General features: G+C 32.6%; 1 protein-coding gene across 1 annotated transcript; it reads left to right on the forward strand.

The window, feature by feature from the left end:
- Window positions 1-2,684: 2,684 nt before the first annotated feature.
- Window positions 2,685-14,988, forward strand: LOTGIDRAFT_179001 (hypothetical protein; the record flags this gene model as incomplete). Its single annotated transcript, XM_009061427.1, has 10 exons — window positions 2,685-3,082; window positions 9,072-9,204; window positions 9,763-9,912; window positions 10,318-10,488; window positions 11,170-11,295; window positions 11,811-12,031; window positions 12,782-13,004; window positions 13,239-13,343; window positions 13,859-13,975; window positions 14,956-14,988. 10 exons carry the CDS (start codon window positions 2,685-2,687, stop codon window positions 14,986-14,988), a joined length of 1,677 nt encoding a protein of 558 aa, XP_009059675.1.
- Window positions 14,989-17,724: the final 2,736 nt, after the last annotated feature.

Genomic DNA, 17,724 nt, shown 5'->3' on the forward strand with positions numbered 1-17,724 from the left:
CAATAAACATAGTGGTCATTATTGACCAGACGGGGGGGAATCAAAGATCTCTGGTTCGTTTTGCTATGGCAGCGCTCTAAGTGAGGTGACATCCTTACACCCTCCATGTGTAAGGCTCGCATTTCTTGCGCATCCACAGCGCTTCTGCACTTCAATCAGGTCCCAGTCTTTCTGCCCTCTTTAGCCAGGTAGCTAGAGCTGCATCCCCCACCCACCCCTTACAAAGTTGGCTAAAGCGTGCCCACACATAAATCGTTTCGATCCACTCAAAAATGTTAAATATTAACACAAAGTTTTCAAAGGTCAGAATAAACCGATAATTATTAACTGCCATTTTCTCTTATTCATGTCAATTACCATGGTATCGGAATATATTATTATATAAACCAGTTTGGTGGTCCTCGACTCTGATTGGTGATTGAAATATCTCAGCCAATCAGAATAGAGTATTCAAGAGCATGTCACACGTGAGATAATTCTCGGCTATAAAACGAATATATAGAGATGAATAAAATAAATTAAGTGGTTGCCATGGTAATATTTATGTGAAGAGGTATAATTTATTCTGACGTGTACAATAGTATACGCTGTTTCTTTCTTTAGTACAGTTTATGAATCTACCCAAAAATACTACAATCCCCCAAATTCATAATTTATATGTGTGATTCTGACCCATAAAAACAGTCACACGGCAATGGGCAGTATTTTGAAAACTTGAATCGATGTTCAAGTAATTCGGTGCAAATTCTCTTTAAAGGGATAGATGCGCCATTTTAAGGATTAGAAAGACGACTCGCCTTTTTACTTACAAACGCGGATAATTCTGGAAACACATGGATTTGAAGGCTCAAATATCGACGATGAGCTTTGAACACTATTACTGATTGGTTCACCGTTTCTGAGACTAAGGTATGATGGTAAAAAAAAAAGGCTCAGTTATCCCTTTAAAGTTAAGTTGTTCTGTGAGCGATGATTACATCCCTTTAAATAACATAAATTAGAGAGTAACATCCTGTTTTACTCTATTTCGGTGAGAGAATGTGGGTTTATTTCTTTCAATGAGAAATATAACATGATAGTCTATTCAATTTCATTGAAAATCAACTCTACTATATATAAATCTTACCGAATTCATTCAATATTAGAGCTACACCTTGTTAATACAAGAAACGTTATCGATTCATTCATTCACTCACTGTTATTAATGGTGCACCTTTTACAATTTACTATAACGTAGAAAACATTTTACTGTTAACAATTCGGTGGTCGGTGAAATCTTACATAATATACAATTGAATGAAAAACTTATTTAAAGGGATTGTAAACAGGTTCTTTAAATTGTACATATGTATCGGGGACACTGATAGCATCAATTTGCACCATTCCAATTTTAGTAAAATTCAAATATGGATATTCGTTTCGTGTTCTTTTTCTGGGTGATTCCTTTTGATTTTTTATAATAGTGGGTCAAAATTGCACCGATTTAATCTCGTTAGAAACCAGCTGGAAAACACAGAAATTTGCGATCTTTAAATACCTACTTATTGACGAGATTTACCTAAGGTTCCAAAAATAATTATTCGGCTGTTTCTAAAAATAATTGTTTCTTTGATCAGAAAATTCTGGAAATTCTTTTATTGACATCTGGAAACGATAGTGATGGGAGTTATTGAACATACTCTGCTATAAAAGCACTGGCCAAGGTCACTAGAAGAGAACATACTTTTTTTTACATCGATTATCACTTTGAGTAATAAAGATTAAATTGAAAGTGTGCTAAAATATACTTCACTGTCTAAAGAGAAATAACAATGTAAAATCTGAAAAGACTAGCGATAAAGTTAAATATAATTAGTGAACCTTTTTATTGTATTCTGATAATGTATAAGGCTATAGATTGGCCCAATTTATCACTCCATGGTCTTCTAGTTGAAATTTGGAAATCTATTCGATCTCAATTAAAACGTGAAGCTTAATAAATTGGCTTACATCATTTATACAAAATACATGTAATTCCTAAAATTATATAACCCATCCTTCTATGATAAAATATCTCGGACCTTCATTCAAACATTAGTAGGGCTTACCCTATCCTAGCCCGAGATGTCATAATAGAGATGTCAATAACTCCCTCTGTTCCTAATCCGAAGGGTCAGCGAAGGGTGTCAACGAGTGTAAGTGATCCCGTTATACAGTATAACTGATTTGACACTGGCAGCTTATCGTAATCATTCTAACCTGGCTAATTACAACATCAAAGATACCGCCATAATTAAATCAACGTATCGATCTTTGACACCTGGCTTCGTGTTTCTCCCAGTTTTAAACGAGGCTAATAAATTCTGGGTGAAATGACCAGTTATCAGATTTTAGTGGTTATAATCTAAATAGATATTCCAGATTTTGCGGAGTAAACACCTTTTAGACGATAAACGCTTTGTTTGACCTAGAAATCTATTGAAGCGTGTGTGGGAGGCTTGACGCTAGTCTCGATTATCTATAAAGGATACGTAGACATAATCAAGAGACTTGATAATCTGAAACAAACCGGTAAGGTTCCCGTCACGTGACAACAAAGCGCGCGCTGAAACACGCTGGTTACTCGCCGGCCATATTGTCTACAGTTTCTTACTTTTTACACGAAAATAGGATAGATTTCTTAACATTCAGGATTATTCAACAAAATGGAGACCACCAAGACAAAGAAAGTTACTAAAACAACGCACAGACGAACAGGAGGAGGCGATACAAGCTCTACTTCATCCCCACGAAGACGAGAGCGTCCCCCCTCACCGGCTCGGATCTCTCGACATGAGGAGCAACAGGAGTTACAAGGGTTGAACGATCGTTTAGCAGCTTATATCGACAGAGTTCGATTTCTGGAGAATGAAAACAATCGTCTGAATATTCAGGTTCGAACCACCGAGGATATCACAAAGAGAGAAGTAAGCAAAGTGAAGGATTTGTTCGAGGGCGAATTGAACGATGCTCGAAGACTTTTGGACGAAACGGCGAAGGAAAAGGCAAGATTACAGTTGGAAATGACAAAATATAAGAACAATTATGAAGATGTAGCTGGAAAGTAAGTAATCATTTTCATAAATAATCAAATTTGCTAATTTCAATACCGTCTTATGAACTGTCAAAGGATTTAATGTGTTTTGAGTCATTGACATCATGTTGGAATGTGGACGATTTGACGTGGGCGTGGTCAGCATTGTAAAAGTCTTGTTATTCGAGTGTAAATAATAATTATTTGTAATGACCCTCCAGCCACTGACCAGTGACTATTAACTGGTAGTGATAATAAGTTTTATAGCATTTCAAACCTGTTTATAGCATTAATAGAATCAGGTTTGTCAAGGTTGAAGACAATGGTCGATTGAAAACTGAAATCAATGAGACCCTTTCTATGATAGTTTGTCATTCAACAGTTGTTTATCTGATCAGTTGGAAAAACAAAGGGAATGCCCCCTAATTTGACCTATATTGAAATGACATGCATGGAAGAAAAGGTCAACATTAAATTGAACTCCACTGTAAAAGAATTATTCTAAATTATTGATTTTGATTAACATTTGATTAGATTAGCTACAGGGTTGGGTTTTGAAGGCATTGGCCACAACATCAGAAAACTTCCAGCCTTTCCGTTGGGCCTATTGAAGCTAAGGTGAAGTTAACAAAAAAAATGAACTAGTATAGTGTTTCAAGTAGAGTGATGCTTTTTAATAATAGGTCCTAAAATTCAAAGAATGGATAGAATAAAGGTAATACTGTGTATCTTCATGATGTTATTCATCTTTATAAAAGAATCTTGATCAGCTAATATGTAAATTAACATGAAATGACATGTCCCTAAATTACCGTTCAAATTATTAATACAATACAAGCCTTTGTTGATAATCAGTTATTATTTTTTTTTAATTTATTATCCATTTGAGTAAGCCACTAGTTCGTTGTGGTCTGTGTGTACAATGAGCCAGTCAAGCGTCCCAAAAAAGCACAGTAAACAAAATATGACTTAACATGATCATAAAATGTGAAGTCAAAAAGTTAATAACAGCATTTCATTTCTATGAAAGGAAGGTCTAAATCAGAAACTAAAATTATGTAGATATTTTGAACATAGTCAAAGATCCCTCATTGCATACTGCATGGCATTGTTTGATCTTGCCCCAATCTCAAGTAGAAAAAGTAGGATATGTAAAACTTTATATTTCTATGGCAAGAAAGGTAGGACACTAAATATTGCATCTTACTGACAAAGATAAATTGGCTGTCATAGTCAAATCAAACTTAACCTTATACCGAATGGCACTACTTATATTCTTATTATATACCAACCTCAAGAAGAGAGTAAGTTATGAAATTTCTATTATTATGAGTGAAAGAAAGAAGATAATCAAACTTGCTGAATAAGATAAATTGGCAATCACAGACAAATTTTCCCCCATTGTAAACTGCAAATAAGATATAAAATATTAATTTTCTTTTCTATTATTATGAGTGAAAGAAAGAAGATAATCTAAACTTGTTGAGTAAGATAAATTGGCAATCACAGACAAATTTTCCCCCATTGCACACTGCATGTCATTACTCTTGCTAAGTAAAAAATAAAAGTATATATATTCCCTTTCTATTATGAGTGAAAGAACATAATCTAAACTTGCTGAATAAGATGAATTGGTCGTCATAGTTGAGTAGTTTTTCGTGTCAGTCAACTGATGTGCTTGATAATAGAGCGAGGACCATTATGAATTCCATTAGGTTTTGTGATTAATATTTAGGGCAATGTATATAGGCTGGATTTAATGATAAAAATGACATTGATGAAAAAAAATCAGACTTTTGAATACTTATTTTGAAATCCATTCATAAGCAAGAATTTTAAGGATAAACATGTTTACTATTTCACCTTGTGAATTTGAAGAGATTGTTAAGAGGTTTTCTAATTTTTTTTACGTGTTTTGGGGACACTGATAATGTTGATTTGACCCATTCCAATTTTCCAGTTTATCTTAAACTAAGCATGTTACATTAGGATTATGGAAGTGAGTTTTTCGCTCGAAATCTTCTTCTTTAAATTTGTCAAGTCTTAATTTGGTCACATAACATATTAGCCCTTTAATAAGTATGTTTGTATCATAGAAACTGTGTGGGGGTGTGAGATATTTTGTGAAGGTATTATATAAAATTTTATTCAAGTATTGAAACCAGTATTCATCAAGGTTACATATTGAGTTACTCATATTGAGTTTGTATTACAATGTGTAACAACCTGAAAAAACAGTGTGAACAATATTTTCTAGGGTTTGTGTCATTTTGGGTATTCAATTATGACATGGTTTTGTAATGTTCAGGAGGTCTGATACCTAGTTTGCGTTACAATGTAATAACCTGTTTTAAAATTGTATCAACCTTTTGAACATTTCAAAAGGCGTTTGTGAAATGTGAATTTTTCTTTTTGGCCAGGAATTTTAGGTTCAGATTCAGGGGCTGCAAAAAAACTTTTAAAACGAGACTATGACTTAAGTACGTGTCACTAAAATTTGATAATTCTTATGGAATAAGTGAAAAAAAAAAGTTGATTGAATGTCATTATCATGTTTATTTATTTTGCTTGTCAAAAAGTGAAGTTTTTAAGAAATGAAGTGGCTTCAATTTTGATTTTTTGGTATCCCAATACTAGCATTGAAGAAGAGAGAAAAATGTTAGAAAACTTTCATTAAGTTTTTTCTGTACTCAAATACAGAGTAATTATTTTGCAGAATAAAGTTTATAATTTTTGATCACTATTTTGTATCCCATTGGGTGTATACAGCTTTGAGTCGTGCAACACATGTTTCCTATTTTGATAATCTCCCTTTTCAAATATAGAATTTTGGGTACCTCTGCTTTACCAATTGAATCAGTAAATTTGAGGAAAAGGTTTAAAATTTGAAATTATTCAGCAGATTAAACTAGGAACTTGTTGATTGCTGTATTATTGTATCCCATTGAGTGCACGTTGCTTTGAGTCATGCAACACATGTTTCCTATTTTCTCAATCTCCCCTTTTCATCCTTCCTGCTGTTTCACTTGTCACATGGCGTCTGCTTAATACAGTTGTCATAGAAACGGATGTCGGCCATCTTTGTAGTAGGTGGCATTCCTATGTGATGACTGGAGTTTGTGGGGGTAGTGAGTTATTTATAGTAACTGGCTTTATTGACAGTATGTAAATAAACTATTAAACTCATTTTGTTACCATAGTAATTCAATAACGCAATTTTCATAGTAAATGGGGCGTGTAAGATTTTCTTCAAGTTTCAAGATGTTGGCCACTTGTTGCTTTGAATAGAAGTCACTGTTCCAGAGGATTGCTCGCTCATCTGAAGGGCCGAACGTTCAATACCAGCATAGGTGGAGATGATACCTTGTTTTTTTTTAACCTGGTTGCCCACTGACACTGGTGACTATGAACTATTGGACTATCAATGTTAAACAGCCCTGTATGGCATCCAAAATGATTTGAATTCTGAGAGGTTGACATGGATAAAGGTGAGACAATAAACCAAGATCTTGTGTGCTACAGCCGGCGTATAGTTGTATTTATCATATTTTGGTCTGATAGATCTCGTTAATGAGTGTGATGTGCAAAAGTTTTTCATAATAAACAAAATTTTTACCACATTTTTAATACATGTTTTCAAAATGATATCATCTTTCTATCAAGATTTGTTTTTGTTACACATGGGCAGTCAGTTTATATGTTGATTGTAAGCCTCCACGGCATGCTTGACCTGAATACATTTAATACTATTACTAGCTCGCCAAGGTTATTGGGTTCACTATAGTAAACATAGTAACACATTCCTACAACTGATTTTGAATCAATTATATACCTGTATATTGTCTTTCAATTCATCACTATCTGTTTAAAGTTGGTCGTAATTTTTAAAGCCAAAGAAAAATATTTTCTCAAGTGTAACATTTGATTTTGATGTGGAATACTGTTATTGGTTTAATTATATGTTTTTTTTTATTCTACTGCTAAAACTAACTTTAGGTTAAATTCGGTCGTCAGATTGGTCGCTAAAATTGATTTAAATTTAGTTTTATTGACTAATAAGACAGCTGATATAGAAATACAAACATCCTGGTGTAAGTATTGTATTTCAGTAATTCAGTGATGAATGATCAGTAAGAGTACTAACAAGTACTAAAAGTTCAAATTTTATCAGTCACTAGGTTAATATATATTAAGTACAATAGAACTGATATTATAAAATGACCTTGTTGCACTCTTTTTGACCTGTGTAGTACTAGAAAGAATCTATACAAGTACAGTATTAGTTCTGGGTTGTTTTTTTTAAGACCTGTAGAGATTAGAGAGGTTGAAAGATACTTGTAACTTTAAAGTGATATAGAAGGTACTATACAGGGAAGGGACAGGTGGGCCATTTTATTTGACCAATCATACTTTAGTCTCAGAACAAAGAATTTTCTATTGAAGCCAATCAGTAAAAGTGTTCACAGCTCACTTTCGCAACTAGGAAATTTTGTGTTATAATGATGTTTTTTCTTGAGACACTGTCATGACTGTATAGAAAAGACATCTATAAATATAAGAAAAGAAATTCTTAGTTTTGAGATATTTTTGAAGGAATAATGAAGACTATTTACATATATTCAACACTCAAATCAAGACCTCAAAATAGCTCATCTATCCCTGAAACTGAACCATGATTTAGTTGACCTTTTTGCACTCTTGCAGGGTACCAATTGAAGTTCAAGAAGGTTTCTATGTTTTGAACATAATACACTGAAAAAATTTGTTGTTCCATCATCTGTTGCCATTAAAAGCTATAAATCCAATTGATTTGGTCTACAAAGACCATCCAGAAGATGTATAAGACTAAATCAAACATTTAATAAAATAATCTTCATGGATAACTTATTTTTTGATCATGTTACCATTGATATATTGAATTCCATTGAAAGCTATAAAACCAATTGATTAGTTAAACAAAGATTATCCAGAAAACAAAAATTACTAAGTTGTGTAAAATAATATAGATTATATTGAATTGGCACCAGTTTACTGAGTTTTTTTGCTTTAAATTGCAGCAGTTTTTCCCATTGTTTTTGGAAAAATATTTTCTATTTTCTGATAGTTTGATCAAGATTCAAACCTTGTCTCCATATTTTCTTCAAATGCTGTTTTTGCAAAATATGAAATACTACTTTTTGCCAAAATTTTGGGTTTCGTTTTGCATTTCAGATTATGTGTACATGCTTTTGTTGTTTTCTTTTAAATCTAAATCAACAGTCTGTCATTCTGCATCAGAGAATTTCTCAAAAGTGTTTTTTACGAAGGTTAATAAATTGGAAGTTCATGTTGCCTTATAATAATGTCTAGAAACAGTGCTGCCATCTGATAGCTATCAATATAATTAATATTACGGACTCCCTACCAATTGACAGCTAAAATCTATTAACCTGACACTATCTCAACTCATTTCAACTTACTAATCGGAAATTAATAGAAAAACAATTATGTAGATGCTGGAAATGATTGACTGGAAAAAAACAGGATTGTGTCTTGATAAAAATGAAACTCATGGTATTTCAGTATTGATCATAAGGAATATTGGTAGTGTCAGTGAGGATACAGCTAGGGACTTAGTAAAAACACATCAATATTTGTTGGCTTGTGAACGCGATAGAGATGACATTTTATGTCAGAATTTAGTGTTGGTTTAAATGAACAATATCTTGCACGAATTTTGGTATGATTTGACACAGATAGGTGGCTGCCCTTGATATACTGAAAATGTATCAGGGAAGTGGGCATATCTGGCTAGCCAACCACTTTTTTTTTTCTTCAAAATTTTTGTCAGAATGCCCCAAATCAATTCAATTTTTGGAAGGTCCGTCACAGTTGTCTCCCATTGAGTCATTCTGCCTCCAATTTGTACCCTAGTGAGGTCATTGGTAAGAAGTGTTGAGTACTGATTATTTATCCCATTTATTTAAGATAATGGAGTTTGTTCGCAATTTTTATATTTATTTACGTTATTTCATTTTAGATTGGCAAGAAAAGATCGTGATTTGAAGGCAGCGGAAAAAAGAATTTTAGAAATCGAAGTGACGTTAACAGATTTAAGAGGAAGAGCCGAAGATGCCGAATCTCAAAGAAAACATTTTGAAAAAGAAAACAACGTAAGTTTCTTTGTACCTAATTAGGTTTTGGGGTAGTGAAGGACAAAAGCACTGGCACAGGTCTGATGACAATCTAACTTGCTACCAACTGAGCCATTCCACTGCCACAAAAAGACTGTTCCCACCAAGAGATAGAAGAGTAATGCCATTAAATGTACTAAATGCCTGAAGATCATGATACCTCCTGGCCAGTGCTTTCAGAAGTGTCTTCTCCTTCATGCCATGCCAATGACGTGCTTAAACTTAAGGAAATCAATGTGAAATTTTAAATTCTTTGCTAATTAAGCATGTATAAGATAAATCTAGACATCTTGTTGGGACATATTGATTTTTTTTTTCATACCAGTACCTTACTAATTTAACACTTGTGTAGAGGCTTAAGAAACAAACATCTAAAACCACGAAAATAAATTATTTTCCAAGTATGGAAAAAATAACTGTACTGCTGACTGTGAACCTGTAACATGGAATGACGAACCACGTGATATACCAGACAGCGGCGCAAAGATCATTATCTGCAATAATGTTTATATTTCCTAAATTTCTTATATCTTTCAGAAATTACGAGCTGAAATTTCAGCATTGGAAAGACAGTTTGCTGCTATCAAGAAAGAATTGGAGGATGAAACCTTAAAACGTGTTGATCTTGAAAACAGAGTACAGAGTGTGAAAGAGGAACTAAGTTTTAAAACACAAGTCTATGAATCGGTAAGTTAATAATAACTACAAAAATTTCTGAAACCACAAAAGTCAATTTCAGGGATACTGGCATTTTGTCTAGTTAAATTACTATACTATACTATACTATGGTTGCTTCCTAAAGGTCTTCGAGAATAGTATGATAAAAATATTTTAATATTATTCAAGTCCATTATTATTTGGGCACTTGAAATACAATACTGTACCGTTAAAACTATATTGTTTAGTTCTTTATTTTATTTTGTCAAAGTCTGTTCACTTTACCATTTTTCTTTGGGACACAGAACTGAATTTTGGACAATGTTTGTTCAAGTTCTTTTATTTGACTGTATCAAAGTTATCAAATTGTAAAAAATTTTCGAATTCTTTTATTTTATTGTGTCAAGATTCTGAAAGTGTGTTTTATTTTTGTAGGAATTGGAAGAAACAAGATGTAGAACAACTACAGAAATTTCTCAGATTGATGGAGTGATGCAGGATGAATACGCAGCAAGACTTGCAGATGCTTTACGGGAAATCCGAGAGGAGCACGAAACTAATCTGATGTCTGTTAAAAATGAACTGGAAATGTTGTATCAGACCAAGGTTAGTTCATTCACTTGTTCATTGTTATCATTCATTCTTAAATCATTCTTATTAATCATTCAATCAATCATTCATTCTCTCAGCCATTTAATATTTAGATTTTATTGTCACACACCAGATTTGAATAAACTTCTGTGAAAAACGCAAAATCATCTGCATTCATTCATTCATTCATTCATTCATTCATTCATTCATTCATTCATTCATTCATTCTCAATGTTCATCCTTCATTTTCTCATAAAATAGAAGTATTTTAATGAATCTATCTGTTCATTTTATTGATCAAAAACTTTGTCAATTATTTTTGTCAAAATGTGTTATGCTCGGAGATGGAAGACTTCTGATTTTCAGAAATTGAAAAATGATTTCAATGGTCACTTACAACACTGAATGTTAAATAGGACAAAGATCCTACTGAGATAATGGATTGGGTATTCTTACAGATCACAGTTGCAAATAGAGTGCCAATAAACCTATTTTGGTAAAAATTTCCATCATTGCACACAGCATGGCATAGCCCGTCTTCATTAGCTGCAATCAGGACCAGGAAAATAGGACGTATCACTTACAAATAGGTCAGTTGTCTGAAGATTGCACAGCATGAAACTCTGAGTAACATGTTTCAGGTTCTGTTTTAATAGTTCTAACTCACAATTTCATGTTATTTTTATTCTATTACAGTTGGGTGATTTACAGAATCAAGTTGATAGAAGTGGTTCATCAGCAGGTTCTGCCTGGGAAGAATTGAGACTCTCTAGACAGAAACTAGATGATGTTAGCTCAGAATTAGCTAAACTTAAATCTGAGGTATTTATAGACTTGACATTCTTACTCCTTCAAATGGATTATATCTTCAAACTGTTTTTGTTGTTATGAGAACATGGTTTAATTTATAGATTGAACATTCTTCATCGATTATATCTTCCAACTTTTTGTTGCATGGATAAGATAGTTGAAAATGTAGCACTGTCGAGGTTTTGTCTGACAGAGCAGAATTTAAGTGCATTTTGCTATCATCCGTTCAAAATTTATATGAGAAATTTTAGATCCTGGATTATATCTTCAAACTTTTTTTGTTGCTTGGAGAACATTACTAAAATCTTTTGTACTTGAGTGATGACTTGTAGAAGCTGTGGACAGTTTGGCTTGACTGGATGCAGGGCAAGATTTAATTGCATTTCGTTAATAACTGTATGAATGTATTTGAGAAGGTTCAGGTACTAAATTCAAATTTGATTTGTTTTCAAAATGTAAGAATTAGTTACAATATTTACACAAATTCAAACTTGTTTAATTTAAATTTTGAATTTTAATTGTTGTAGAATGCAGGATACGATGCCAGAATTCGTGAATTGGAGGGTCAGATGGTCCGAGAACGAGATATGTACATGTCTCGATTAGAATCAAAGGATATAGAGCTAGCACATATCCGCGGAGAATTGGATGCTCAACTTAAAGAATACGCAGAGTTATTAGAAATTAAGATTAAATTGGATCGTGAAATTATGGCTTACAGAAAATTACTGGAAGGAGAAGAAGAAAGGTTAGTTTTTGAATTTTTCATGGCAACTTCTGCTGTCCTGGTTAATTTTTCCTCATTGCACAATTATATGAGCAAGTTCAGAGGTCAAAAGTCAACTAGTCTAAAAACTATTCGTATCAAAATGTATGCATATTTTACCAAAGATGGTAAAGATGTGTTCCCTTATTTTCATTTATGAAAATGAAAATGCTAATACTTATATGAATAGAAAGTAGAGGTGTTCTAATGACTTGGAAAAATACCAGTTTGTCTCACATGTCCATAATTAATTCATAATTAGCTAAATTAGAAGAGAATTACCATCTGAATTCCAATGAGTGACCGATCAAGAAAGGTCAAAAAGTCTTGTTTTGTTTATCCAGACTGTACATACATGGACATTTATGATTGGTTATAATTCTGAATTATATGTAATAAGAATATATTGATATGATTAAGAATACAGGATAATTCATTAGACACATCAATTAATCAAATAAGGAAAACAATGATTTGTTAAAACTCAATTAGAACATAATGATATGATTTAGAATACATGATAATTCATTAGAAACACCAATTAATCAAATAGTTTGCTTTATTTGACACTAAAATATAATGAAACCCATCTTTAAGTAATAATTATTGTTATATTATTTACTTGATTGGGCACTGGACCCTCAGAACAATATTTATTGTATCAGTTGACAGATATCTTTGTGAATAATCATCTCATCTATTTTCTAAAACATTTTCTTTTCCTATTTTCAGATTGAACATGTCTCAGGAATTCTCCTCACCAAGGAGATCAACAGGTGGCGCTTCAACAAGTTTGTTATCTCGATCGTCGAAAGGTACGAAAAGACGTCGAGTAGAGTCAGAAGAACATACTGAACAATTCTCTAGTCACAGTTCTGTTACTGAACAAGGAAAGATCGGCTTGGAAGCTGATGGAGATGGCAAATTCATTAAAATCTCCAACTTGACTGATGAAGTAAGTAGATTGGAATTTCTTAATTATTATTGAATAACTACTGTATGATTGGATCATTCAAATTTTAAAGCTAAGAGTTGGCTAATGCTAAAACTGCTGTCCTGTCTGGCAAAATTTCCCTGCATGGCGTTCTCCGTCTTCATTAGCCCAAGTAGGAAGTAAAACTCCGTTCATTTCATTTGATATTTTGTCACTCGGAGATGTTTTAACTATAATTTCCATGTATTTAATTAGGATATTCATGTTGGAAACTGGAAGATTGATCATAAAGCAGGAAGTGATGAAGTAACTTATAAATTCCACAGAAATCTGATTCTCAAAGCCAACGCTGATATGACTGTAAGTATTACAATAAAATTGTTAAAAAGTTTGGCAAACTTGTCTGCATATCCTTAAATGTTGCAAAAGAATCTCGTTTTAGGGAATCACCCATTACATAAATTTGTTTCCCATTGATTTGGAGATAAAGAGATGGTTCCTTAAAAGGGAAGTATACATGAGTTTTTTTCTTAAAAACATTGTAAATTATACATGAAAAGTTGTCAGAAGTATGACAGAGGGGATAAAGTTGAAGAATTTTGACTCGGGCCGTCACGTGACACTTTATTGGAAGATATAAATTGAAAGTAGACCTATGACATCAATGAGGAATGTCGTAAAAAATAATTGTCTCATAGACACTTAATAAGCATAACAAATGTTACTCGAAATATGATTCATTGTCTCCGCTGCAGATTGTGTTAGAACAAAACATATTTACATATATACTCTCTACTGATGATATTGAGAGAGAACTACAGATATTTTTATTCTGTTGCCAACAATTGTCTATTTATTTCCTACTTTCTCTCTAGGTCTGGAGTTCAGATCAAGAAGTAACCCATGACCCCCCAACTGACCTAGTGATGAAAAACAAACAATGGGGGTCAGATAAAGACAGTGAAACTGTTTTATTAGATAATGAAGGCAAGGTAAGCAGGAGGTTTCTATTACTATTGGAGCCCTTTGACTTATCTTACAAGTTTTCTAGTACAGTCCTGTTCTAATGAAGTTAAGTTAACCAATCAAAGCATGTTCTGTAGAACCCATTTCTTAAGAGTAATGATGAATTGTGGGATAGCAACATCAGATCAGACATTTGTGGTTCCTGCAATTCCTCTAAAACTAAGTGTTTGATGACATCACTAATCGTAACGATGACGTCTGACTGAAAATTAGAACGGTGTAAATCTAACTGGATTCCCAATTCACATAAAAAGAGTAGAAAACCTCTTTACAATCCCTTTAAATCTTGTTAAAATTAACAGCCCATTGTCAATATATATTGAAGTTAACTTAACATCATATTTATTTTAGATTGAAGGAAAATTAATCCGTCACAATTCTCAAGTTAAAAGTATGTCATCATTCCGATCTAGTATACGACGTCCAGATGAGGGAGAAGACGGAGTCGAGGTGAGACTAAATATAACTTCATTCAAAATTAGCACTCAATTTTTTTGGAACAAAATTTCATTACAAAAATAACAACTTGATAAACCATTTTTGCCTTGTCTTGAGGTTAAAACCCAGTTTCCTACTGTCAGTGATGCAGGTAGTATGGGCTGACATGGAAAACAACATCTAGTCCTTAGGATGGTACAATAAACCAAGACCTGATGCTATCCTTGCAAAATTTCATACATTGCTCACTGCACGGTGTTGTCCACCTTCATTAGACAAAATAGGGATGACTAGCTGGGCCAAAGCCATCAAGAGACAGTTTTACCCTACTGGTAAGGAACTCTTTAAGAATGGTGGAACAAAAGCTAAGATTAGGAAAAAATTTAGTTCTACCCTTGGGTTAGGAAACTCTCTATTACAAGGGGTTAGATTGTTCACTCACCAACAGGGAACATGAGCTGGGTTATGACAGCAATTTATTAACCCAAACTTTTATTTCTCTTTTCAGGAAAGACAAAAAGAAAACTGTGCTATCATGTAAAACCTAGAGAATTACATCAAATATCCTTCCATAAATTCATTATAAAATTTTGGTCAACTTCATGGGGCGGCCATTAAAGGAAAGATAACTCATTATAAGAAATAAAATAACTCTTGTTTATATCTCTATATTAGAAAAAACTTTCTTTAGTCTTTCTGTATTAAACCAAGGTGTGACTTGTTAGAAATTTTAAATCTTCAACTTGTTAAGATTCCAAGTTTTGTTTTGGATGTCAAGCAAGGTTATGACGTCTGACAAAAAAGCCTGTGTACTCTCTAGAATTCTGAGTCTTGGAGATTTCTATTTATTTTCTGTAGATTTTTGTTTTAATTTCGTAATATTAGATTCTTTTAAATGTAGAAATGTAAATAGAGAAATGTTCTCATCCAGTTCTCCACACTGCCATCTTCATTCATCAAGAAAGACAACTCTTCTTGATTTTCAGACCAAGTTTAATTTACATTTTAATAAGCTTTAGTTTCATTATATTAAGTACTGTGGCAGCTCTTAGTTTGACTACAATAATACACTGGGGGTCAAATTATGGCAGGGTTTGCTCATACTTCTTCCATTTCTATCATTGTGGGATTGGTATAAGCTACCATTTGGGTGAATTGTCAATACATGAGAGAATGCCTTAGTCTATTAGATCTAAAATTGATAAAATATAACTGCAGATAAAGAACGGGGAAAAACCCAGCTGCAATAGCCAACAGAATAAACAAACTCTTAACTAATATTGATAAAGACTCATTTATAGAAATATGGGTGAATTAAGATATATTCATTAAAAGACAAATTCAAATGTGTCAAAGACAAGTAGATAAAAAGCTTTATCCAGAATTATTGCCTTCGGGAAGCATAGATTTACTTTGCAAAAGAAATTGTGCAATTTTTACTACCTCTGACTTAGAAATTGAGACAAAATGAACAACAGAATGTCTGTTTCATGAAATGCGTTGTGAATTTTAAGGCTGTTAGTCTCCACGTAAATAATTGACCTTATGAAATCTTGCCTCGTGTATATTTTGTTTATTAGATTTTAAAATCACCTCGTGCACGCTCCAAATTTCCCACCAAATTTATGACGTTAAGAAAGGGTTACTCTACATGTCTGTATACTAAGGTTTATTAATCGTCTTGCGTAAGATATTAATAATTTACATAATGCAGGGGATACACTAGTCCTTTCATATTAATTGTAAAACGTGTAGACCACAGGTTTTATACTGTAAGAAACCTTTTCTCGGAGTAAAACTAAATATTGAAGAAAGCTTTATCGTATCATTTGGGTCCAGAGCTTGATTGAATTTTGTATTAGTCTGCTTTTTATATGCCTGCACAAAATAAATTAACAGTAAACAGAGATCAAGTTTTAAATAAAACTTACTGAATTTTGTGCTATTTTAAGTGCTCGAACAGTTCCTTGATTTCAAATGTAGAATTTCCTTCTTTTTGAAACCATTAATTATTGTGAAAGTTCAAAATGTGGAAATTTTCATTTGAAATTAAAAAATCCTGTTTTTGTTGATGCTAATATGATAATCTGGGAATTAAGCTAGTGCTAAGCTTGTCATAGTATAGTATAATACACATAGAAATATATATTGTTTATTATTTTGAAATAAGCTTTAGAGAACATAGATATGCTATCGGAATTGAGAATTCTGTGTTGCTGTAGTTTAGAGTATATGCTGGTGATTTGTAGATCTAAACTTACTTTAAGTTAAATGTCATTGATGTATTTTTCTTGTTGGTTACTTTTCACTGACTTGGCAAACATCTGGAAAAATAATTGAAAGATAAAGATGAAAGAGTTGATGAATCCAGGACAAATATTTTGTAGTGAAATTAAACCAACAGAGTACAGAACAAAGTTTCAATTTAACCCTGTAAGACTTGTCAAGTCATCAGAAAAAAAGCTTATTTCAAAATAATTTATAATCCTTAACCTTTTGTCATCTCCAAATTATGTGACAGTGTAATTTGGTTGAGATCAGACAATTTTTGATGACAAAAGGTAAAGGATTTTCATGCAAAAAAAATATGAAAAATATAGAATAATTATATGAATATATTCTTTGAATGGCATTTAGCAATTGTGAGTACGATATATAGACACAGTTTTATGGGGAAACACGTCGAAACGTTGCATAAAACTTTAACCAGTGATTGTTGTTCCATAAAACTGTGTCTATAAATATATGAATATATGATAGAAATTATATTTTATATTATTAATGATATTATCATCCAGCGTCTTTTTAACTAGAATTTATCTTTTTAATCTGTTATTAAAGATTATAACAATTATATTTCAATTTGTGTTGAAATCCTGAATAACATGAGCAATAAACATTCTATAAGGGCATTTAATTTTCAAACTTACTAACACTTTGTAACAAAAATTTTGCAGTTTGATGATGGAGTTGAAAGTTTTATTGATATGAAGTATTTTTGTAACCTTAGATACTTTATTAGATAAAGGAAGTTTAAGATTGGTAAAATGGGTCCAAACTCTTTCAAATGAATGAAATTTATTGCTGGTTAAAAGACGGCCCAAAAGTTTGTTGTGAATTACATTTCACAGAATGGACCCTTACTTTGTGAGATTTAGTATTGGTAGGGAAAGTAGACCCTAACTCTGTGTAGAAATATAATTCATTATGGCTGGGGGAAAGGAGCTTTTTATTGTGCTTTTATTTACCACTCAATATATCATTTATGTTGTCATAT

The sequence above is a fragment of the Lottia gigantea genome (assembly GCF_000327385.1).
Source record: "Lottia gigantea unplaced genomic scaffold LOTGIsca_48, whole genome shotgun sequence".
Classification (NCBI taxonomy): domain Eukaryota; kingdom Metazoa; phylum Mollusca; class Gastropoda; family Lottiidae; genus Lottia; species Lottia gigantea.